A 23954-nucleotide genomic window follows, 5' to 3' on the forward strand; every position below is an offset into this window, starting at 1 on the left:
ATGAGGGCTGTTAATGCTGGAGTGGGAACGAGTTGCATGGTAGCACACTGATGTATTTTATGATGCGCACTTGTGTAATATCGATCAAGGGAGCGGGTCCTACAAAGTGAGGGGGCCAGCGATTGGGAGATGGGGAGCGCGTGCCGCCGTGCCGAAGTCAACATTGACCGACGCCGTTCCAGATTGTGTTGTTCGTTTACCCCGTATGATACCGATATAAAACACTACAGTGCCAGTACTTCAAGTGATTCGCTAGGACTTATGTCGCGGCGCCTTGCCAACTCCCCGAGACTCATTAGCTTTAGTCCCGACTGTGCGGAAATTGTCTAAGGGATTCAGATACATGTCGGTCGCAGCGGCAGCGGAGTCGCCAGGAGTTTTGCAATTTCCTTTGTTCCGCTCGCGCTATTTTCCAGCGGCCTGCTGGGTTTCGGGCATGAGTACCGGTGGGCAGCCATCGACGTCCACGGCCTCGTCGCCAGGCTCGTTCAACAAGCCAGCATTGAAGTCGCTGGACCTTCGTTCGCTGCCTGTGGAAGACGCCGCGCCTAGCGAAACGCAGCTGCGGCGACAAAAATACCTATTCTTTGAGAAGCACTGCTCGGAGGTGTCCCCTGGGCTGTTCCTATCGGGCGACTATGTGGCGAAGAACCGCGAGACCCTGCGCCAGGCGGGCGTGACGCATGTGCTAAATTGCGTAGGATTCATCTGCAAAGAGTACTTCAAGGAGGAGCTGACCTATAAGACCCTGTATCTGCAAGGTGCGGCCTTTGAGCAGGGTCCGTGGGTCGTCCGCCGGGCCGTCGCCTGACCCACAGCCCCACGTATCTGCAGACACGCCCGCGGAAGACATCTCCTGTGTGCTCTATGATTCGCTCAACTACATCGACGCGGCGCTGCAGTCGGGCGGGCGGGTGCTGGTGCACTGCAGCCAGGGCGTCAGCCGCTCCGCCACTCTGGTCATTGCCTATATGATGTGGCGCAGCGGCAAACCGTACGACGAGGTGTTTGCGGCGGTGAAGGGCATCCGCGGCGTGGCCAACCCCAACATCGGCTTCACCTGCCAGCTCCTACAGTGGCAGAAGCGCGCCGCATCGGCGCGCAGCCGCATGCGCATGTACCGCATCGCGCCGCACTGCATGCATGCGCCCACCTACCTGGTACGTGGCTGCAAGATAAATGCAGCCGATGCTAAGTGTCTTAGGATGCGGGTCTCCGTAACCCATGCATGGTTTCACATGACATTCGTTGCTACATGCAGGTGCCCAAGCTCATCACGCCGCCCAAGCAGTACCCCAACAACACGCACCGTGACCTGGACCCCCGCGGCGCCTTCGTGCTGCAAACGCCGGGCGGACCCACTTACGTGTGGCGTGGCGAGCACTGCCCAGACGCCTACATGGAGGCAGCACACCGGGCGGCGGCGCACTTGCAGAAGTTCGAGGGCGCGGGGCCGACCTTGGAGGTGCAGCAAGGTGGGCTGACCGGTGCTTGGTGCACTCAGGCAGCCGATGTATGTTTCATGACCGGGGCTGTAGGTGTTGACGGGGACCCGCCAAGGTGAAAAATACCAAGGGTGCGAGCTGTGTTTACCCGCTGTCCCTGTCGCAGGCGCCGAGCCGCCGGAGCTGGTGGCGCTGCTGGACCCGGCGCCGCTGGACGCGGAGGCGGCGCGCATCAACGCCAAGCGCTCGTCCATCACGGGCGAGATCGAGCTGACCTCCTCGGCCATGCTGGGCCGGGACGCCGCGGCGGGGCTAGGGCAGCCGGTGCGTGGTTGTACAATGCGGGCTGGTGTAGCAGGTCATCGCATGACGGTAGCTATTGCACGCGTAACTTGGGTGTTTCGTCCTCCATCACCTACAGGGGGATATGGAGGTGGACGTAGCCGAGGCGAGGCCGGCACAGCGGCCAGTCTTTGGCGTGGGGCCTGACCCTGACTCTGCGGCGCTGCCCATGGAGCTGGGCACGCCACGACCAGCGGCGACAGGGGCAGGGCCAACGGGGGTGACAGCAGTAGGCTCCAGTTTCGCGGCTGCAGTAGATGGCGTACTGGACGAGGTGGCGTCCTCGGGCCGGTCCGACTCAGACATGTCGGCTGGACGGGAAAGCACGCGATGGGTGCCGCAGGTGAGGCCCACTGCTGGGTGCATGGGCCTACACATGCGTTGCAGTGCCAGTGTCTAACGCTCGCCTGGATGCTACCCTGTGGGCCGCAGGAGCGGGATGAGTACAGCGACGACTACGCGCTGTTCCACGGCGGGGCGGGGCCGGGCGGCGTGGGCTTTGAGGGAGCCATGCGTGCATCCTACGACACCGCCGGAGGTAAATGCTTGGGTGGGAGTTGTAGATTACCGTATCTACGCCCATGGTGTCGCGGGTTGATGCATATGAACATGTGCCTCTTTTCCATGCGCAGCGTCCCTGACGGTGTCGGGGATGGCGAGTGTGGCGGGTGGGCACGGCGACCCGCTGGGTGTGGGCGGGCGGCCGGAGAGCCCCGCCGCCAAGGAGGGCCGCCACAAGAAGTACCGCCGCGCCGATTCGGAGCGGCCCAAGATGGGGCTGGGCTACTGGACGGCCGCCTGCTCGGATGGCATCGGGTGAGTGGAGGCGCTGTGTGTAGATACCAGCCAAAACTAAACCGAGCCCAATGCAATAGAGCGCGGAGGAGAGCGGGGGGGGGGGTAGTTTACTCCAATCCCAAATTAAGCAAGACCCAAAACCGGGGGGGGGGGTTGGGGGATCAGGAAGCATGCCATTGCTACTTCAGCCTAAAAGCTCCTTGAGACACGGATGAAAACGCCCCTTCTTACAGGCCGGAGCTGGCGCGCACGCATAATGTGTCCTCGCTTCATGAAAGCGTGGACGAAGAGCTGTTGGGACTGGGGCCACATGAGTGAGAGACAGCAGTTGTAGCCTGGGTAAGATGTGGTATGGCATCTATACGGCATGGGTTTGTGTTGGGCACTACGATTTACCGGTACTTGGCAACGTTTGAATACGAGAGACCGTCAACTGTGACAGTATGTGATGCTGCAGGGTTAAGGGGATACGCTTTGCGCACGAATCACCGGTAACTCCGCGCAACCACTTGGCTCCACCTGGACGCTTATGCTATGGCAAAATCTAATCGCATGAGCATGCGAATGGACCTGCAATGCATTTGTGTGGCATGGGCGTTTGGTGACGGCCTGGGCTTGCGACGCCCTCATGTGCATGGGCAATCCATAGGTGATTTAGCCCCGATTGGATCAGATGGAGCTTGCCGTGCCACCAGCCTTTCGTCCTCTGTTAGCTCCTGTAGCTGTAGCTGGGCTTGCGGTGTTGGGCTGGCATGCGACGATATAGCTGGACCACAGGTGGTTGACTTTTTGTGATTGGTCCCCCCCCCCCAGGATTGCCCCTGTCCGTGCCTGCCTGCCTGCGTGCGTGTGCGGGAGTCGACAAAAAGTACCATAACGGGAGAACATAAATTGTGATTGGTGGCTGTCTGCTGCTTTCTGCAGAGTATCATGATCAAGCATGTATTGATTGTATTCAGATTCTCAAGTGCTACGGAGTACGTACACTTCTGATGTGGACGGAGCTCTGCTGCCCCCAAAGCCAAAGCCAAAGTGCGCTGGGCTGCACTGCAAGTTGTTGGAAACTGGACATTCATTGTAGGTCATCTGGGCGGGCTTGGCAAGGATGCCACAGCAAGCACCAACCAGTCGCTCCAAATTGCCCTCAGTACCACTCCGCGAACAAGTCTGCGAACACATGTTGCACCGCAGCAGGCGCTGCTCGGGACATATGTTGCTTTGCAATTTGGCAGCGAAGGGTACAGGGCTGGGGTCAGCGGGGCAGGGCTAGGGTCAGCGGGGCAGGCTCGGGGCTCAGCCAGTCAGGGTCAGAGTGAATGGGCAAAATGCGAGCTAGTTACGTAAGCCGCCTATTTACTGGCACTAAGGCGTGCCTGCTAGGGCCCCAAAACAGACATCCCCCAAGGGAAAGTGGGGCTGACCCCAAATCACGTGTCCGTCTGAGGCCGCAAGTGTCTACCTCATCTCCCGGACATACCCAGGGTCGGATCGTACAGGCACGGCCCGCCATGCGTCCAGCCGCGTCCCGCTGTCAAGCACGAGCATAGCCCACAATCAACCAAACAGCAGGAAATCCGCTAGCCACAACACTCCTCACTGCTGCGGCCTACCACATACGTACTATGCTCGCCAGCAAAGACCGCTAACCAGACACCGGCCGGCCTCAACCTGCGCGCCAGCGCCGCTTCGTGGGCGACGCCGCGCCGTCCTCCTCCACGTGGCCTTGCTCGCCCCCTCCCCTACGCACGTGCACGTCGCCACTGCTGGGCCCAGGCCCTGCACACCGCCAGGTCCCGCGCCGCCGCCGCCGCCGCCAGGCCCTGCGCCACCGCCGCAGCTGCCACGGCCAGCGCCGGCGCCGGCGCCGCCAGGTCCCTTGCTCAGGGGCTCAGCCAACACAGAAACGCCCCACTAGCATGATGCAATACGAGTACCGTATCCACTTGCCGAACGAGAGACCAGCACAGCGCCAGCAGCAAAGAGCGACCTGGACCGACAGTGACCTCACCGAGCGGGAAGCGGACATACCATCTCTGCGCCTCTAAACTTGCGCACCTCGGCCGACACCTCTTCCCCCTCTCACACAAACACCCCTAGGTCCACTGGGTGCACATGCTCATAGCCCTGACCCCCGGGTCCCATGTCCGAGCCCTGCAAGCCATTGGCGTTTGCGGTGTTGCAAACTACCCATCCATAGCCATACATAGCTCTGGGCTTTGTTACTGGCGGTATCGAGCGATCCGGCACCTTCATCTCCGCCAGCCCGCTCCGCCACGCCTCCATAGCACCCCAGCCTATCAACCGCTCTCCGGCACCACCACCTTTACGCCCACACCTCCAGCCCCCACCGACCTGGCGCCTGGCGCCGTCACCGCCGCGGCCACCCCTGCTGCGCCACCTGCCATTCCCGCCATCTATGGCGGACCTGGCCCGGGGCCCAGCGGCCTCCACCACGCCGCCCACCCCCCGCCTGCCGCTGCCCCCCGGCCCCAACCCCCGTACCCCACGGTACCGGATCCGCGCCCAAGCCGCTGCCACCGACGCCGCCGCCACCGCCACTGCTGATGCCATCACTGCCGCTGCCGCCGTCTTCGATGCCATGGCCACCGCCGACGACGACGCCCATGGCACCGCTGCCGCCGCCGCCGCCGCTCCACCTCCACCTGCCGCGCCCGCCGCCCAGTACTACGAGCCCACCACCACCGCGGCCCGAGACGCCCACTACGCCGCCAAAAACGCTACCCTGTCCATGGCGCCTCACCCTCGACGTCACCCAGCCTCCCGCCTACTACACCGGCACTCTCAAGATGCACAAGCAGCCGCCGTCCATGCGCTACCTGGCCTGCTCCCAGAAGTGCCCCGTCACTGCCCTACTCAGCGACAGGGTCACTGCTGTCCTGCGCGCCGCATCCCCCTTCTTCACCGCGCACTGGCAACGCCACCTTCCGGGCACCACTCCATGGCTCTGCTTCTCCTCCGGCGCCGTCATGTCCCTCGTCGCCCATTTCAACGCCGCCCAATTCCAGCCCCACGCCGCACACCCGCACGTTGCCCGGGACTTCAGTCGGCTCTACACCCCCCCCCCCCACTCCGACCTGGGCACCACCCTCCACCGCCTCCTCACCACCAGCCTCGCCGACACGCCCGCCATCCGTGTCACCACCAGCCCGCCTAACCCCCTTCGCCCTCGTGACAAGCCACGCCACACGGTCACGTTCCTTACTGCCGTCGAGCGCCCCTACCACGCCGCCACCAACTGGTCCATCACGCGCGAGTTCAGCGTCCACGCCTTCTGCACCATCATCCTCGACGCCCTTCTCTCCTCCACCTTCATCCGCTTCGGGCCTGCCCTCGTCCGGCGGATCTGCGGCATCCCTATGGGCATTTCAGCTGCACCGTTCATTGCCAACCTCTTCGGCTGGTATGAGTTCGAGTTCATGCGGCAGAGCTTCAACACCAGCCTATCCGCCGCCACCCGCGCCATCCTGCGCCGATTCCACCTCACCAAGCAAGCAATACCTACTTTCACATGTGGGCAGCCGACACACTGCGCACGGTCCTGCAGGCCCTCCTCGTCAATGCATTCACGTCATGCCGCGCACAGCCTTACCTGCAGATACGGGGCGTCGCTGTGGGTGCCAACTTTGCGTCATATGTGGCGATTTTCGCCTTGGCCTATGACGAGTTCCGCTGGCAACTGGCGCTTTATGACTGCGTCTTCCAGCCCGCCACCGCGTCCCTGCGCGCCACATTGACATCCTGCTCGCCTTCCTGGATATGCAGCGGTACACCGATCAGCACCGATCACCTTTTTGGCGGCGGCAACCCCTTCCTTCCGCACCTCCTCATGCAGTCACAGTCTTGAGGCGGCATCCCCGGCAACTACCCCACCGACCTCACCCTCGCTGCGCCTGGCGCCACGGCGCGTACGGTTGCCGCTGGCACACCCACGCCCTACCTCAACTTTGCCATCACGCCGCGCGCTAGCCACATCCACACACCATGTACGACATTCAACTGTACGACAAGCGCGATGGGGCGAAGTTTGCTGTGCTCGGCGTGACGCGCTTCAACCCCTCCTCTACTCCTGCATTCCCGAGCACGTGCGGCTCAACTTGGTCATCAACACCCTTCTCACGTTGGCACGCCTCAGCACCGCGCTCGCCACCTTCCGTCGGGCCGCCGCCCGCCTTGCCCTGCGCCGTCTCCACTTGCGCTCCTAACCCCTCCCCTTCCTTCGACGGGCCCTGGCGGCGACTGTCCCACCGGCTGACCGGCACCAGCATGTCCTGCACTTCAACATCCGCACCAAGGCGCTCCTCCGCCTCTGCCTGCCCCAGTCTTCCCGCCGCCGCCCAACCTGCTGCCGCCGCCGCCGCTGCAGCTGCCACCGTCGCCGCCACTGCCGCCGGTCTTGCCTCTTCCTCCCCTGCTCCTCCCCTCCATCGGCGCCCTGCCACCGCTGCCCCCTCTCCCGCCTCCTCCTCTCCCGCTACCATCTGTCGGCCACCCCGCCTGGTAGCGTGACGGCATGGACGCATCCACGCCCTCCTCCCTCTCCTATTCCCGGCCGGCCAGCGGCATATCCCTCTGATAGCAGCAGCCCGAGGGCGCTCCCGTCGCAGCCTACAGCAACAGCCAGCATGTCAGCACAGGTGCACGTTGAGCTTTGGGCTTTGGTAGCGGCGGTACCGAGCGGTCGGCGGCTGTAGTAGGTGCATGGGGGCGGGGCGCCGGACGCGGCCGGCGCACGCCGCTTGGCGGTGTGCCGGTGCCGCGCCGGAGTACCTGACACCGTGGCTTGCAGGAGAGTTAACGTCGGTACCGGTTATGTGTGTTGGGCGGGCTGCGCTCAGCAACGGGATCGGCTCTGCTGGGCGCCGTGGCAGCCTGTGTGTGATGTTCCCCTGGGAGTTTGCCGTGGGCGCTAGTAGGGTTTCGGGTGAGTACTGGGTTTACGATAGGTAGCTGGGTCTGGGTTCTGTCTGGATGGCCGGTTGGGTATTACGGCTCAGGGTGAGAGACGTACGGTGGTGGGGCCGGGGTCTGGGTTAGCGGTTTCGGGTGGCGGGCTCTTTCGGTACCTGGCCTTTCAACCGCGCGGCTGGCTGCGTGCGTCTGTGTGCGTGTTTGTAGTGTTTGGTGCCTGTGTGTGGGTCCGCGTGTCGTCTGAGCGTGCGTGTGTGTGTGTGTGTGTGTGTGCGTGTGTGTGTGTGTGTGTGTGTGTGTGTGTGTGTGTGTGTGTGTGTGTGTGTGTGTGTGTGTGTGTGTGTGTGTGTGTGTGTGTGTGTGTGTGTGTGTGTGTGTGTGTGTGTGTGTGTGTGTGTGTGTGTGTATATGCGTGTGCGTGTGTGTATGTGTTGTCACGTGAGGGCGGGTGACCAGACACAGCGTGGGCTTAGTGCCCGTGCCGGAGTCTAATAAGGAGCGGCAGCCCGCGGAAACGTGCGTCCCTTGCGCTAGGGGGGGGGGGGGGTACGAACAATAGTTCCAGACCCCACCCCGCAAAACCTCCCGACCCCCCTGACCGACGACCGACCGTGCCGTACCGTGCCGTACACCCCCTAAATCCCCTCTGTTTTCTTCCAGGATGGTGCCAAACGACTGCTTTCAGCGAGCTCTATTAACATGTAAACACGGAAAGTTCGTCGGGCGCGTCTTGACCACAGCCATGTTGTCGACATGTTGTGAACATCTTGCGGCCGTTCAGTTGCACCCATGTAAAGCACGCTTACGAGTCTTACCTACGCATGGGACATACACATGCGTTTTCATCCGGCGCGCAAGCACCGGTCCGCGACTTGTGGCACGTTCTGGTCAGGCGAGACATGTCGCACCCCAACATCCCAACCCGACATGTGTTGACGGGCGGTAGCCCTTCGTCTTCTGGTAGGCTCCTGACGTTTCCCAGCCGTTAAAAGCATCCATTACATGCTTCGGGCAACGGTCTGGGCTTGCCCTGCTGTCTTACGAGGCCCAGACGAAAGTTTCCGGCACACCGTGACGAAACCTTGGGGACCCTGTGGACCGACGACCGACGCTGAACTTTGGGGGCCCATATCTCCGCAATTACTACCCTGATCAAAATTCTGAAAGCGGATTCTGAACGCTCTCGTCAAGCTCTTTCGATTTGAAGGGTGGGGTATGTCTGCGGCATCCTTACCCCCCCCCCCCCTGATGTGCCTTCACATTAGTGCTGTTTGCTGACTTTAGTTAAGTTTGCGTTGTGGGTGCGAAGTAAGGGCGCCGTCCGCGTTTGTGGATAATGTATCCGAATGGCGGACGTCCCCCGCGGGGCCCGTCTTAGCGCGTCCGCTAGCTCAAGAGAGTGTTCTCTCTTGAGCGGATTGATTACAGCGCGCGGGCACACGTATGGGTTGCGTCATCACGCAGTAGGGCGTGACAGTGTGCGCGTGTGCCTGGCTAGCTGTGTCGCAGCGTTTTTAGGACACCCGTGCGTGCCTCTGTAACCCCGGGCAGCAGGTCTTGGTGTGTGCGGACTCTCGACGCATTTCGCAATCCCACTGACCAGGTAGCTGCTACAGATAGACCGTGCCAGTCACCGCGCTGCCGCCCTTTGCCTTCGCTTCATTCCTCTGTCGCCTGTGGGTGAGCTCGACTACGACCAGCGAGAGGGTTATCTCCTGAGAGGGTTACAGGCTTTTCGCGGTTCATACGTACCGGGGTCAAAGACACTCGGTATTCGGTAGGTATCCGTAAATAACTCCGGCGCTGCTTGGGCGGGCTTCGTTTTCCTTTTCACACACACACACACACACATGCACACGCACACGCACACACTCACACACTAACCCATATACACACACACACACACACACACACACGCACACACACACACACACACACACACACACACACAGACAAGCACTTGTCACGTCGGTACAGTAAAGCCAGCGTAGTTCGACCAGCCGCGCGCTCATGCCTTGCCGTAGCAACAGGCATGTTGAATGCTGGGGGCATACGCTGCACACTACGGGGCTACGCCAACATGCACCTTACCTACCCTGTCCCATCGCACATGCACACGACCACCTGCGTGCCACGCTCCTGCCGCTGCCTACCGAGTGCTCTGCTCGCCAGCAAAGGACCCAGACACCGGCCCGCTCGTACTTAAGCACCGGTGCCCATGGTCCGAACCAGCTGCCGCATCTGTTGCTGTGTTGGCCACAACGGCACCATCCCGGCGCCGGCCACATGGTCGGCACCACCTGGTAATCACACACACCTACCACGCCTTGACCACAGGTCCCCGAATGGCTTATCCATGGTGTTGGTGTTGGTTGGACAGCACGTATGAGTTGAAGTTTCCAGGGCCCTTCATTTTGGCCATAATGTAGAACTCAAGGGGAGTGTATCTCCAGGAGCGGCCCGGTGGGCGGATGAGGGGCCCTGGCATCACGTCCTTGTAGCACTTGAGCGACTCCAGGATGTAGCAGTCGAAGCCCTCCTCTGCAATGCACGGCACAGACAACAGCTGCATCATGGGTACATGCTAATATGCAGTTGGTATGTGTACCGCCGATCTTATAGGTGACATCAAAACCCGAAGTATTGTCTGACCTGTAAGAATTTCACGGGTTGCAGCATTGTTGTTTGCAATTGCCTCTGCCTCAGCAGGGTTTGCCTCCAACCTGAGTAGGGTCCGATGAGGGCAGAGTCATTTCTTGATTGCAGCGCCAAAGAGCTACTCAAACCATATCCGCCATTGTCCTGCCCCATGGTCCGGCCCATACGCACATGTGTATGTCGTTTGCGTGCATTGAACCACCCATGTTAGCCTTGACGTCCGCATCCACAGCCCAGTTATGCCTGACCAATCGCCGTGTGCACAACATACAATTGTATGTCGTTCTGTACTCACCGTCTGTAGATTGCCTCAAGGTCGTTCCTGTGGAGAGCATACCGCACACGTACCCCAGGCATAAATGTCAATGGTATCACGCTTGGGAACAGCTGAAAATGGGCTGCAACCCTGCCTGAGAGTCATGCGGATGAGATTACAGCAAACCGATATGCGTTGAGATATGATTCCCCAGAACTACAAACGTTTTTCCCACAAAGAGACTTTGCAGGGGCTCGTTGCAGGGCAACGCGCGAGGTACCGTGCCGGGCGCCAGACGGGGTGCGATAGGTGCCCACACCTGGCATGCATGGAAATGCACCCGCCCCCCAAGCGTGTGTCATTTTGCCTGTACTTCCAACCCTGGATGGCAACCAGCCCTGTTAATATCTGTCTACCGTATACCATCAGAGCTCTGTCACTTCACGCGACCCACAATTGGGCATGCATATAGGCTGCCTACAGCTAATCGCAGTTTGCGCTGGGTTGATTTCACGCAATCCACGCCTTGATTGCAACCACACGCATACGCGCACACACTGCCCACTACATACACTACCGGTGTACACGCATGGCATTTTGGCATAAACTCTGGGGGCTCAGTCCACAACTTGCAGGGGAAACAAGGTTGGGTACCACAAATAAATAAATTAGCATAGCCCGCATAGCCGGCACTCACCACTCCGGATCAGCAATGATCCAATTTTTGTTCTCCTCCATCATCAGCGAGGCCATGCCGTCAAAGCGCATGGGATGCGCAATCAAGACGTTGCCGCAGATGAAATGGGTAGTCAGTCGAAAACTGTAGACGTTGCCCTCAGTGTAGACAACATACTTGTGCTGTAGAGGGTTAAAAGCAAGAACTGCTGAAACACCCGGAGACACTGTCTTTACAACTGCCCCTCGATACACATGACAATTAACGGACCCAGCAGCCAGGTTAGCCGCGTTACTAGATTTCATTTGGGAGCACAGGAGCATAAGCACCCCCATTCGGGGACCAAACTAGCTGCATATATAAGTGTTGCAGGCGTTATAAGGGCCCCCCGGCCCGGGCCTCGGTTTCTACAAGGACAGGAATGCACGTCGTGCTCACCACCTTGTAACCACACACACATGACAACTAACCTTGCAAAAGTCCTCCATTTTTGAGATGATAGTTGAGATGTTGTAGTCAGGGTCACGTTGCAGGGCGTTCCACAAACCTCCAAAGGGTGGGATTTTCTGGATCTGTGCGTTGAGTGGTACACATGCAGGGTAAGCCCATGCCTTGTAGGGAGGCCCATGACAAGCAATCAAACCCCGCACCACAAGTTCGGACAACTTACGTCAGCAATGTCAGTGCGGTCGGCGAACTTCTTGACCAGCACTTCACGAGAGTGGGGCCCACCACCACCTGTGTTCGCAAGGGGAGGGTAGGTGGGGACGGGCCGTGCAGCAGTCATAACGCGTTCTACTTATGCGCTTTGCATAGGCGCGGGTAGGTTTCACCGATTCCACTATGCATGGTGATGCAACTGCCTCGACCGACACATCACAACTCCATTGGTCTTGAAGGGTTGAGGCATGCCGTCGGGACGGGCTCGAGGAATTAGTCCTACCTTACCTCGCTGTTCATCCCCACAGACAGCACCCGCTCAACCGCCGTGTTGCGTCCCCCGGGCACATCAATCACACAGCAGTTTGCCGATGACTGCTTTATGGCCTAGCTAGCGCTGGGTCCGCCGTCCCGCATTGGCCAAGCAGTTGTTAACAACGGGGCCTAGCCGCCGCCAGTACCGGTATGGTACCCCTGGGCCTGAAGGCTAGTAACCGGACGTTCATATCCAACTTGCCTCGCCAGAACAATTTGTTAGGCCGTGTGGCGAAGGGCATCTCGCGTGCGATCTCCTCAATGCGTTGGTGCAGCACCGCGTAAGACGCTGCGCCAATCTCTGGCCAGCCCATGGTCGAGTAGTCGGGCCACAGCCAGTTGCTGGGCGTCACGCCGCGCACTTGGCAGTAGTTAAACCACGCATCTGAGCGCGGCCCATCCCAGGGGTTAATGCCAAATTCCTGGAGGCACAGCGGGAAGGGTCCTGCATCATGGGTACGCCAACCGTGGTTGCCACCTCAAGGTACCCGCCCCGTTCCGCCCCGTCTCGTCCCGTCCTGTTCCCACTGCCGCAGGCAGAGCAGCTTGAAGGTTGAACCAGCTAACCCTTTGACAAGCCGGGTGCAGGATTGGGCTGCGCCTCTACCCGCGCCGTTCAGTGCCACGCACCACGTCCGGGAAGTTTTTGCGACCCAGGCGGGCCATGGCGCGGTAGAGCTGAAGCAGGGACGCGAACAGGCGGGTCTCATAGCTGCGAACAAAAAGTAGAAACAGTAGTGAGGTTTTGTTGAGCACAATGGAAGGCACCGGCTGTTTGCATCGATGCATACTTACCCATCCTGTTTCGACTCTACATATGCGATGCCGTTGCTGATCGTGACCCATGCCCCGTCAGTCTTATGTGCGTCCTCGTATGTGGCATTTCGCTTTGCCTCCGTGACTCCTCCTGCTGCCCTCCATTCGTCCCTCTTTTTAATCAGTGGATCTAGCAGGCGTTTGTATTTTAGGCATTCGGGTGGAGGGTTCCCACACAGGTCTGCGTTCACAACAGCCACGCTCAGCAGAGCGGCCAATAGGTATTGGAGCAGCATTGATTTTGTGTATATGCCTAGGTAGGATATGCACGTGAGACTGTCTCGCTCTGCGAAGCGCCTTCCAGACAGATTGCACGTGCAAGCTCGCGGACCGACCCCGCCCGACGTGACGGCATGACGCCTCATCACGGCATGAACCTCGCTCACGTCGTGACGGTCGCCGTTTTAATCCGGCAGACCTATAGGCATTTGTTAACTCATAATCGTTTTAAATCGCTCCGGATCTATAGCGAGCTGACCGTCGCGCTCGTCGCGTTTCAATCGGCAGCGCACCCGACGGCCAACGGGTTGCAGCCGTGCTTAGCCGCAGCAAGTGACTGCAGCAGGGGTGCCCTGTGCTGCAGACTCTCAAGGGCAAGGCTAGGCTAGGGCAGAGCAGCAGGCCAGCCCTGAGAATTCCGCCGAGCATTCCAGATGCAACTGGCGAATGCGGCCACACACATTAGCTCCCATTACCAATCCCCGGGCGCGCCAGAATCCGTGGGAGGCGGGGACAGGCGCAGGGGGCGCCCCCGGCAGCAGCAGCGTCAGCGATCGAGGGGGCACGCACTCCGCGCGCGGATTCAGCTGCACACGTTTAGGTGCGGAGATAGAATAAAGTATTTCACGATGGTGCTCGCCGAGCTTTGCTGGTGCCCGGGCGAGTTGCTTGCAGCAGCTCGAGCGCGATAGTCAGCTCGCTATAGATCCGGAGCGATTTAAAACCATTATGAGTTAACAAATGCCTATAGGTCTACCGGGGATTAATACGGTGATCGTCACGACGTGACGTTCATGCCGTGCGTCATGCCGTCACGTCTGGCTGGGGAGCTCACCGACGCCCCTAAATGCGGGGTTGATTCTCCAGAGCGCGATTTTGCATGAAATTGACATGCGTATTGTATTGATTAAGCAAATTGCGCTCTTTGTAGAAATGATTCTTTAATCTCTGGCACGCCCTCTCACACCCGCCCGCCCCGTTCAGTTCACACAAAACGCAGGGCTAGAGCCACCCATGATGCGCAAGTGATGCGGGATAGGGTAGCACGGTGCAGAGCCGACGCTAAAGCACTGTGGAAGATGATTGAGGAGCGGTGCACGAGCAAATCCCCCATCACGGCAGATGGCTTCCGTGATCACTTTGCACGGCTACTGAATGATGGGGCAGGAACAGTTGATGACAGCGCTGCAAAGCGTTTACTGGCGTACTGCTGTGACGAAGATGGCTGGCGAGATTCGATGTATGATGACGAGGAATGGGCTGAGTTAGATAGCATATTGAACAGCGATATCTCGATAGACGAAGTGACTCATGCTTTAGAGAGGCTACCGAATGGCAAGGCCCCAGGCACGGAAGCCGCGCCATCGGAATGCTACAAGTACGCAAAGACGCAGGGAGACCCCAGGGCAGACCCCCCCATCCCGCCGGTGAACCGGGTAGCACCTGTTCTAGAAGTGTTGTTTAACCGCATCTGGCGGGCGCAAGACGGAGATGAAAGTTTTCCGGAACAGTTCACAACCACAGTGCTGACACCAATTTACAAGAGAAAGGGCGATGTGAAGACGCCCGGCAACTACAGGGGCATTGCAGTAGGCGGAGCGTTGGCTAAGTGTTATGCATCTATCCTTCTGAACAGGCTAGCATGAGCAGGCGAGTTGTTCAAGTGGAGGCACCCAGCTCAGGCTGGTTTCAGGCGGAAATACGGTACTGCCCACCACCTGTTTGTCCTGAGGCACCTGGTGACAAAGCACACACGTGCAGGAGCACCACCAATGATTGTTGTACAGATTGATTTTGAGAAGGCGTTTGACAAGGTGCCGCGTCCCCTCTTGTGGCTACGGCTGCGGGAAAAGGGCGTGTCAGGGCGGCTGTTGGAGGCCATACAAGCCGCATATGAAAAGGTCATGATGACGGTTAAAGCCGATGGCAAACTGAGCGCTGCTTTTGAGGCAACGCAAGGAGTCAAGCAAGGGTGCCCACTGAGCACAGAGCTGTTCGGGCTCTTTATTGAAACTTTGGCAGAGTATATTGATGCGCACGAGGACTGGTTGGACACTGCAAGCACAGCGGGCACCCCTGAGTTAAACGGTAAGAAGCTGTCGCTCCTAATGTATGCTGACGATGTTTCGCTGCTAGCCACCACCCCTGAGCGTATGCGGCACCTGTTGTCACTTGTGGATACTTTCTGCGAAGCATTTGGTATGAAAGCAAATGTCGCAAAGTGTGAACGTCTGGTGTTCACTTCAGACGACCAGGAGCGTCGTAGATTGAACGATGAGTGCAGTGGGCTGCGGCTGGCAGGGCAGCCCATCCCTGCGGTGGACAAGGCACGGTATCTGGGACTAGTCTACGGCCCTGGACGTGCTTTTGCCGCCTGCAGAGAGACGCTATGTGAGGCTGCGCGGCGTGCTATGTACGCGCTTACTAATAGATTAAACCGTTTGAGGATTTTCTCCCCCGACATACGCATGCGTTGTTTTGAGGTGCAAGTTCGCTCCATCTTAGCATATGGTTGTGAAGTGTGGGGACCCGACGTATTAGCGGAAATGCTGGACGGCGGCCCACCACCGCGGCGGCGTGACAGCAATAACCTGGCGCACGGACCGTTTGAAGCATGCCTGAAAGACGAGGCCGTCAAATTACAAGTGCAGTACATGAGGATGACAGTGGGTACGAAGCGACCATCGCATCGCCTGCTGTTTGCTGAATTAGCACAACTACCACTCCATTTCTTTTTCGCCAAGCTTTGCATTGGATTCTACAACAGGATTGCCGTGCAGAAGGATAGCCTAGCTCACGATGCACTAATTGATGAAGTACAAGACGCGTTAGTACACCCAGAGGGAGATGGGTGGTGTGCACGGCTTTTCCGTTTTATCTCAGCGCATGGCGTAGACGTACGGCAAGGCCGTATGCACATGATCAGGCCGGAAAGGGAGGAGAGCCGAGCAGGTAGCCCGCTGCCTGAAGGGCAAATAGTATCCGCCTTTCGAGAGAGTCTAATGAAGGCGTGGAAGCACGAGCGGCTGCAGTCTGAGCCAAGCACTTTCCCATCAGACAACAAGCAACCAGGCGTGCAGATGGGCAAGTATAGCAAGTACAAGCATTGGATGGGGCTGTGTGCGGAAGGAGCGGCACCACTGACCATGCAAGGGCACAGTATCACCGGATTGCTAACTCAGTTAGCGATTTGACTCGTCTTTACGGCAGAAGGGACCCAGGTACGAATCCAGATAAAAGCCCAATTATGCAAAAGGCGAAAGATTGGTGCGAAACTGATTGGTGATCCCACGAACGATAGGTAATTGCCCTTAGTGGCAATTGCGGGCTTATGCCCGCTGCAACCTAGAAAGGTCGTGGTGCAGAAGTCCGATTTAGTGGCGAGGTCCAAGGTTCAAGACAAGGCTCAAGATCCAAGGCTCGAGGAGGAGCGCCATGGCTCCTCGGTTTGCACGAACTGGCAGTGCTCCACTACTATAATGCGGCGTTTCCCTAGCTCGATATGCTAGGTGTGCAGGCTTGGATGTAGTGGACTTTGAAGAGTGGCCTAGGACTTGGAGGTTGTAGTTTCGGAGGTTGTGACTCTTTCGTGGTGAGGCGTCAGCGTGAGGGGGGCGGGCCCTCTCGCCCTAGTCACCTTGCCCCGTTAATCCATGCCAGGCCCTATGGGCCGGCGTTGTAATTATTATTATTATTATTATTATTATTATTATTATTATTATTATTATTATTATTATTATTATTATTATTATTATTATTATTATTATTATTATTATTATTATTATTATTATTATTATTATTATTATTATTATTATTATTATTATTATTATTATTATTATTATTATTATTATTATTATTATTATTATTATTATTCCTATACCATAAGAAGAATAATAATAGAAACCGGACTTAGCCGCGCGGGCGATCCTCCGAGGGTGTGGGGGAGGGCCGGGGCCCCGGGCGTGAGGGACCCAGCTTTGTTGCGAGGAGCGTCGCGCGTGCTCGCGACGTAGCTGGGGCCGCATACTGGAGTGCGCTCCGTGGCGTTTGTGTCGGAGCCGCGGCCATTTGCTGTCCGGGCAGCCGCGAGGGACCCAGTTGTGTAAATACAGCGCACAGAATTCGGCCCCCCACTTAAGAACGCCGTGTCGCCGAGTTGAGTATCGGGTTTGCGCGAGCACCGGTGTGGGGCCGCGTGGCCCCATAAAAGGGACCCAGAATTATAAATAGCAATTAATAGGCAGCATGCGCCTCAGGCACCGGCAAGGTGGCGCTGCGAGGTCGGCCGGCAACGTCCAACTACGGGCCGGTCGTGTCCCCAGCCCAGTACCTACTCCTCCTATAGCACCTACTACAAACATATAAAGTCGTTAGGGTAGCCCCGGGGCACTGAATCGAGCCGGGGCCGACCTCAAACATCTGCATGTCGCGTTCGCCAGGACACGCCATATCAGGCCAGATAGTAGCCTGATTACACCTGTGCAGATATCTGTGTTGACGGCAATTGATCACGCTCCAAAACAACGCCTATGCAGGATGTTGGTCGGTCAATTTCGTGACTTGAGCCGCGACAGCCTCGACGAGCACGTTTTAGCCTGCCGTCAAGCGCTATTGCTCGAATACATTGTACATAACATGTAAATAAGTGGCGGAGTTTGTATCCCGCTCTGCATTTTGTTTGGGGCCTCCTTGGCGTGCGGGTTTGGCTGGGGTAGCTGGGGAAGCGCAGCCCCCGGACGGCACGCGGTGAAACCCCCCTGATGTATTGTCCTGTACACATCAGTTAGGGACGGCGTGGTGGCATCCTTAAAGTACTATCTATCAGGGGGTTTTGGGTGCCGTCATGTGGGCGCCTCCCTGGGGACACGATTTGTCATGGAGTGGGACCCGCATGGAGACGGCGCAATGTCCACGTAGGCCGACGATGCAACCTAGCATGCTGGAGGCTAGGAAGGGACCAATGCAACCTCAGGAAGCAGTAAAGCAATAGGGCCCAGCCAAGTAGGGCCCCCGCTCTTAAGGGTCTCGCTAGATTTTTTGGCTTTCGGCGCCATAGACGCCGCGCCGCGCCCTCGTTCGCGCGCCCGGCGCCCTAGTCTGAAAGCCCGCAGCCCCGCGCACCTATAACCCTGCGAAACCGCGCGCGGCGCGCGCGCCAGCGCGAGAACCCGCCCAACCGCCGCGACCCAAGCACGGGCGCCCCACGATCCGGGCGCCGGCGCCCGCGCGCGCGGCAGCGCTGCTCCGGCCGCGCGCGCTCCCTCGGCGCGCCGGCGCCGGGGTGGGCTTTAGGCAGGCGCGAGCCGCGCTGCCGCGCGCGCAGCGCGGCGCCCGGGATAGCCGTGATTCCGCCGCCGCGCCGTCGATGATCACTGGCACCACCGCTGGTGGTGCTCTCGCCATGCACCCGCGAGTGTATCCGCTGGTGATACACGTGAACAGTATTGCTCATTACATGGCTCATGATATTGGCGCAGCGAACGTTGGAAAAACGCACCGAAACGTTGGAGCCCACGTTTGTAACTCCAAGGAAGGGTTGCACGCTGCCGGCGGTGGCCCGTTTTATGCCGCTGCCTTGTTTGCACGGCCTTCACATGCCTACCGGTGCTGCGGCACCAGTTTGCGGGTCCGCGTTGGTCAGGTGCTTGTACCGCCGACGTACGTGCAGTTGTAACCCGCGGATCTTGGCGGCTGCCGCACCGCCCGTGGGTCAGCTGTCAGCATGTTTCCGTGCTGCCACGCCCGCTCAACCCATCGCAGCAGCACACTATCTAACTAGCTAGGGCCGCCTCGCAGCCATGCAGTAATTGCGCACAGCGCGCAAATCCCGCGCGCCGAGGGCAAGCTGCTGATGACAGGCGCGTTTTCAAGCGGCCAATGACAGCAGCCTGTCACACGGCAGCCCCTGCAGCAAGCGACACAAGCCGGCGCCCAGTTGCTTTCCCGTTTACCCCGCGGCGGCTCCTTTGTTCAGCTCCGCACACACATACGTTGTATTTACCGCTTTCCTGTGCACGCGGCCACACACAGTTGCAGGCATCAGCGCAGGCGCGGCGTGGCGTTTCAGGTAAGCTGTTGTTTGCTGCCTGCTTGTTTGCGTGGCCTGAGTTCCCTTGCTGGTGCTGGGTCTCACTCCATATCCTGCTCGGCGTGTTTGCAGGGCAGCCATCCATGCACCAGTGCGGTGCTGGCGTGCTGCTCGCACGTGATATGGACGTTCTTAACCCGCGCTGGTGCATGCCTGCAGGCGCCGCGCTGACGCTGTGGGTTTGTTTCCTGACCGTCGGCTGTCAGTAGTCCAACGTGCGCGTGCGTGGCCGGGGTATTATTCAGCTGGGTTCATGCGTGCACAAAGGTACTTTGTGGGCCGCATGGTTTAACGCGCTTGCTCCCCTGCCTGTTGTTTGTCCCGCTGCAGTTGAGGCTTATTGCAAGCGCAACCAGGCTGCGCGGCGCGCCACTACTGTGCAGTGGAGCCTGGGCCGTTTCCTACACCTGGTGTTGCAGAGTTCAAAGTGTACAACGCGCCAGCTAACCCTCCTGGCATACTTTTAATGGCGTGAACAGTTCCAGCAACGCTGCTGGCGCATACAGTTCTCGTGCCATAATTAGAAGTTCATAACGTATGCCTTCATAGTTGACTTCGTTGCTGCCGCTACAAGGTTTGCTTAATAACCCACCCGTTCACATACCTTGCCACACGATGCTGCAGGACCGCCCGTGCCACAAGCGATTTCCAAGTGCACGGCAGAGCTTTCACCTATTCCAGTCCTGACTTTCCACACGTCGCCCCAATGTCGGCCTGCATGTACCTTGCTTGCCTGGGACCATACTTCCGCCATGCTCCACCTGCCCCTCAATCCCTGGGGGGTCCGACAGGGGGGCGCCGCCCCCCTGTCAAAGAGAGAACCCGGGGCCCGAGGGATCGGTAGTAATGATCATCCCAACAATGATAATGCTGCACTTTGCGCCGCGTTCCAGGGGGGTCGACAGGGGGGCGCCGCCCCCCTGTCCATTTCCGGGGGGTGCAGGGGGGCTGGCCCCCCTGCGGGAATACCTTTGTTACGCCCGCCTCAAATGCTCCCCAGCACTCCTGCTCTTTCATGTGGCCACCCTCGGGGGCGGGCGGGGGCATGCGGGTCTAGAGGCCTTGTTATTTGCCCCCGCTCTTATATGCCCCGTTAGATTTTTTGGGTTACTTTCGGATGGCGCCGCCGCCGCGCGCCTGGTTGCGCGCCTGGCCGGGCCGCCCGAAAGCCAGCACGCTCTTCTAGGCCCTGGCGCTGCCCCGCGCGCGCGCCGCGCGACCCAGCGCGAGAGCCCGCCCAACCGCCGCGATCCAGCCGCTGGCTCCCCGGATCCGGGCGCCGGCTCCGCGCGGCGCCAGCTCGCGCGGCGCGCGGCCATCCCGCGCCCGCCGGGCTGCGGGAGCCGCGCGCTGCCGCCCCCTACAAATGGGCGCCACCGGCGGCCGCCACCGCGCGCCAAGCTAGCTGCCAGGCCAGTGTTTGTGCCGGCCGCCCCCATGATGAGCGCTAGTGCTTATCGCTGGTGGTGGCATCAGCTGTGACGTGTCCAAACATGTTGGCTAGCGTATCATTACATGTTTATACATTTTATACATTGCTTATATACTTGCTGCACCATTACTAGCCGCGCGCCGTTGCAAAACCAGCCGGAAACCGCTCGGGGCAGCGGTCGCCTTGCCCCGCCTGCTGCCCAGCCGCGCTATGCTGCCGCGACTGATCCAGCTGGGCTGCGCCTGCAGCATCGCAGCCAAAATGTGCATGCAGTGCGAGTGGCAGGCGCGCGCGAATGAAAACCCACATATGCCCAACTGCCGCCGCATCGGCCCACTTTAGTTCCACAAACGCCCACCAACTGCTGCATGCGGCGTTAGTGTGTTGCAGTCACCTCGCCGGCGCCGGGTCCTATGCGATGCACTGCGCCTGTGTTTGTTATGTTATTCTTGGTGTGGGACTGCAAATGAACACCGGCAGACATGCACCAGTGAAAGGCCACATGTGCGCAACTGCTGCCGGCCAACTAACTGCCCAACCGCCCAGTTGCGTGCAGTTACCTGGCCAGCTCCTATGCACTGTTCTTATGTCGATGCTTAAATTGTATGATCATGAAAACCATTGCAATAATATGCAGCTGCCTCGTGCACCATGCGCGCTGTCATGTGCAAGTGTGGTTGTGCAGTCGGCTCAACAGCCGAGCAAAACCAGCAGTTACACGCCCTCCCACTTTCTATCACGGGTGCTCACTTTATACACAAGCCAGCGCGAATGCATGATGCTATCATTTGTGAACAGGTGCCCCTGCTTAGTGCACCTGCCTCCAGTGCAACCCCTTGCAGTGCAACAGAGGCACAACCCAGCTGCATCCAAGCAAGCAATATGCGCTCCACGCATGCTATAACTGTGCCACACAGCACGTGCGGGTGGAGTCCAGTTCATGTCCGTGCAACAATTGTTTGCAACCATCCCGCCAGCAATGCAGTTCCAGCCTGCGTCCTCGCCTTCCTCCCACCCAAACGTTCCGCATGCCGGTGCATGTATTAGGCTCCCCTCTCACCCATACCCTAGCCACCATTTCACCTCGGGGGTCCGACAGGGGGGCGCCGCCCCCCTGTCAAAGAGAAGCGACGGGCCGCGAGGGGGGTGGGTAATAATCCCTACCCGCCACACCCACCCCCCTCATCATCACAGTTCCTTTGCGCTGCATACCAGGGGGGTCGACAGGGGGGCGCCGCCCCCCTGTCCATTTCCGGGGGGTGCAGGGGGGCTGGCCCCCCTGCGGGAAAGAAATGAGATGCTTCCTTAGTTCCTCCCTTATCCGCCTTCTCCCCCGCCTGTCATCCCACCGCCTCCCCTTGGGGGCGCGCGGGGGCATGTGGATCTAAGGGCCTCTTATTATGCAAGGGCACAGTAGAGCATTTATACCAGTTGCGCACCACAAGGCCTTGATGAGGTTCCGCCTATGCTGCTGGCCGCTTACTGCCAACCGCGCCTATGGACGACCTAGGGAGGAGAGGATTTGCCCGCTATGTGTTGCAAATGAAGTCGAAGATGAGAATCATGTGCTCATGCGGTGTACGGCCTACGACCAGTTACGTTTGGGTAGCGAGATCGATTTTACAGGCGGAATGCAGGCCGTCATGCAGAATGCGGACCCAGCCAGGTTAGCCGCGTTACTAGATTCCATTTGGGAGCACAGGAGCATAAGCACCCCCATTCGGGGACCAAACTAGCTGCATATATAAGTGTTGCAGGCGTTATAAGGGCCCCCCGGCCCGGGCCTAGGTTTCTACAAGGAACGTCGTGCTCACCACCTTGTAACCACACACACACAGTTCACACGGAGCGTCACGGAGCCTCGAACTCCTGCGAACTCCCAACACCTACCGCTACGCAGTACCCCGGCTTGCCCCTCCCCCCTCTCCATTTGCGCACCTTTGCAAGGCCAGGGATGATGTTAATCGTTTGGTGCGAGCCCTCAGTGGACACAGGGAGACCGGGCGGGCAGGCCAAGCAGGGGGGGGGGGGGGGGGGGGTGGAAGGGCTCGCTGGCGATCGCGCTACATGCGAGGGTCCACGAGGGTCTGCGACCAACAAACATATAATTTGGTATTAATGATAATAGCGCCAATTTGATCGGCGTGCTGGCACGCTTCAAACGCGCCTCTAGCGACTTGCCTCCGCCTTCCTTGTGTTCTCGCAAAGTTATGCGCAGCCACGATAACAGGGAAGGTCGTTTCAGAATTGCAACGCTTTTTGGCGGGAGCAAGGGGTTGCACCAAGTGCACTGCGTGTAAAACTGGTGTAACCGGGAGGGCCCCCCTCCGGCACTCGATGCGACCGCAATGGCTTTTGCCCCTCCCCCTTCGGGGAAAGGGGCAAGCCAACCCCGACTCCACCCGAAGTTTTGGCACCGCCGGACCAGCTGGCTCGGTGGGAGCAGCTCTGCCGCTCATCCAGGCTGCAGTTGCAACAACGTCTGCAGCGGAGGCAGAGCTAGGCAGAGGCGCTTGTCCAGATGACACGCCCAGACCCTGGTGGCTATGCACAGGCGCGCTTCGGCTCCACGGAGCACGTGGCGGCAACCGTGTTGGAGGCCCAGCAGGTGGGGCACTGACACCGTGCTGGCGGGGGGAAACGGTGCCAGTTGGCTGCCGTTTATTAGGCAAGGAAGGGGCTGCGGGTCAGGGTGGGGGCTCGGCGGGCAGGCCGCTGCTTCTATCATGTCCCCTTAACAACGCGTGCGTCCACCCTCCCCTCACCCCCTGCACAGGCGCCCCCCCTTCTGTCCAAGGCGAGCCTGGCGGTGTTCACCGCTGCCCCCGGCAGCCCGGCGATCACGCACAGCGCTCTATGCGAGTCACGGTCGCACTCTACGGCGACCTCAGGCTCTGAGCCGCGCTCGGCGGTCCCTTCACGGCAGGCAAGCCTCCCAGCAGGAGGCCCGCCAGGCAACGACACCGGCGCGGACGAGGTAGGCAGAGGGCAAGTGAGAGCGAGAGTGAGCGTGACAGCATGAAAGGCACAGGATCCAGGACAGAAGTGCCAGTGTGGGACCGGGAGCGTGGGACCTTGAGCATGAGAGCAGGGGCAGGGACCGGGACAGAGGTCGCATGGCAACGTAAGGGGGGAGAGGGGCCAGGAGAGAGGGAGCGGGGGCGAGAGAGAGTGTGGGAGTGAGGGACACAATGAGGAGCGGGGGCGGGAGGATGGGAGCCCCATACATGTCGTGCTGGGCGCCGGTGGCGCTGGTGTTCTTCAGGTTGGTTTCGGGCGCGTCCTTTCTGGTGGTGCCAGCGCAAGCCCGCCAGCCGTCT

At 59.4% G+C, this 23954-nt stretch overlaps 3 protein-coding genes across 3 annotated transcripts; 2 read left to right on the forward strand and 1 right to left on the reverse strand.

Annotated features, from left to right (window-relative positions):
- The first annotated feature begins 216 nt into the window (after nt 1–216).
- On the forward strand, nt 217–3713 carry CHLRE_09g416950v5 (uncharacterized protein). The gene is made up of 8 exons (XM_001696707.2): nt 217–761; nt 835–1160; nt 1262–1475; nt 1612–1769; nt 1867–2130; nt 2220–2325; nt 2420–2603; nt 2819–3713. The coding sequence occupies exons 1-8, from the start codon at nt 437–439 to the stop codon at nt 2901–2903; spliced, it is 1662 nt and encodes a 553-aa protein (XP_001696759.2). The 5' UTR covers nt 217–436; the 3' UTR covers nt 2904–3713.
- A 5513-nt stretch (nt 3714–9226) lies between these two features.
- On the reverse strand, nt 9227–13526 carry CHLRE_09g417000v5 (uncharacterized protein). The gene is made up of 9 exons (XM_043066389.1): nt 12875–13526; nt 12710–12791; nt 12282–12501; nt 11775–11842; nt 11575–11676; nt 11126–11286; nt 10468–10494; nt 10167–10237; nt 9227–10055 (listed from the first exon to the last, which is right to left on the reverse strand). The coding sequence occupies exons 1-9, from the start codon at nt 13129–13131 to the stop codon at nt 9865–9867; spliced, it is 1179 nt and encodes a 392-aa protein (XP_042921685.1). The 5' UTR covers nt 13132–13526; the 3' UTR covers nt 9227–9864.
- Nucleotides 13527–22760: 9234 nt separating this feature from the next.
- On the forward strand, nt 22761–23922 carry CHLRE_09g417013v5 (uncharacterized protein). Its single transcript, XM_001696708.2, has 2 exons — nt 22761–23242; nt 23411–23922. Exons 1-2 carry the CDS (start codon nt 23156–23158, stop codon nt 23654–23656), a joined length of 333 nt encoding a protein of 110 aa, XP_001696760.2. The 5' UTR covers nt 22761–23155; the 3' UTR covers nt 23657–23922.
- Nucleotides 23923–23954: the final 32 nt, after the last annotated feature.

This window comes from Chlamydomonas reinhardtii, chromosome 9 (assembly GCF_000002595.2).
Source record: "Chlamydomonas reinhardtii strain CC-503 cw92 mt+ chromosome 9, whole genome shotgun sequence".
NCBI classification, from domain to species: domain Eukaryota; kingdom Viridiplantae; phylum Chlorophyta; class Chlorophyceae; order Chlamydomonadales; family Chlamydomonadaceae; genus Chlamydomonas; species Chlamydomonas reinhardtii.

Coding starts and splice junctions, on each gene's coding strand:
- CHLRE_09g417013v5 (XM_001696708.2), top strand. CDS start 23,156: ATGACACGCCCAGACCCTGGTGGCTATGCACAGGCGCGCTTCGGCTCC. Junction 23,243..23,410: donor CCGTGTTGGAGGCCCAGCAG/GTGGGGCACTGA, acceptor CCCCCTGCACAG/GCGCCCCCCCTTCTGTCCAA.
- CHLRE_09g417000v5 (XM_043066389.1), bottom strand. CDS start 13,131: ATGCTGCTCCAATACCTATTGGCCGCTCTGCTGAGCGTGGCTGTTGTG. Junction 11,287..11,574: donor AAATGGAGGACTTTTGCAAG/GTTAGTTGTCAT, acceptor AACCCTCTACAG/CACAAGTATGTTGTCTACAC. Junction 10,056..10,166: donor AACCCGTGAAATTCTTACAG/GTCAGACAATAC, acceptor CGTGCATTGCAG/AGGAGGGCTTCGACTGCTAC.
- CHLRE_09g416950v5 (XM_001696707.2), top strand. CDS start 437: ATGAGTACCGGTGGGCAGCCATCGACGTCCACGGCCTCGTCGCCAGGC. Junction 762..834: donor TAAGACCCTGTATCTGCAAG/GTGCGGCCTTTG, acceptor ACGTATCTGCAG/ACACGCCCGCGGAAGACATC. Junction 2,131..2,219: donor GCACGCGATGGGTGCCGCAG/GTGAGGCCCACT, acceptor TGTGGGCCGCAG/GAGCGGGATGAGTACAGCGA.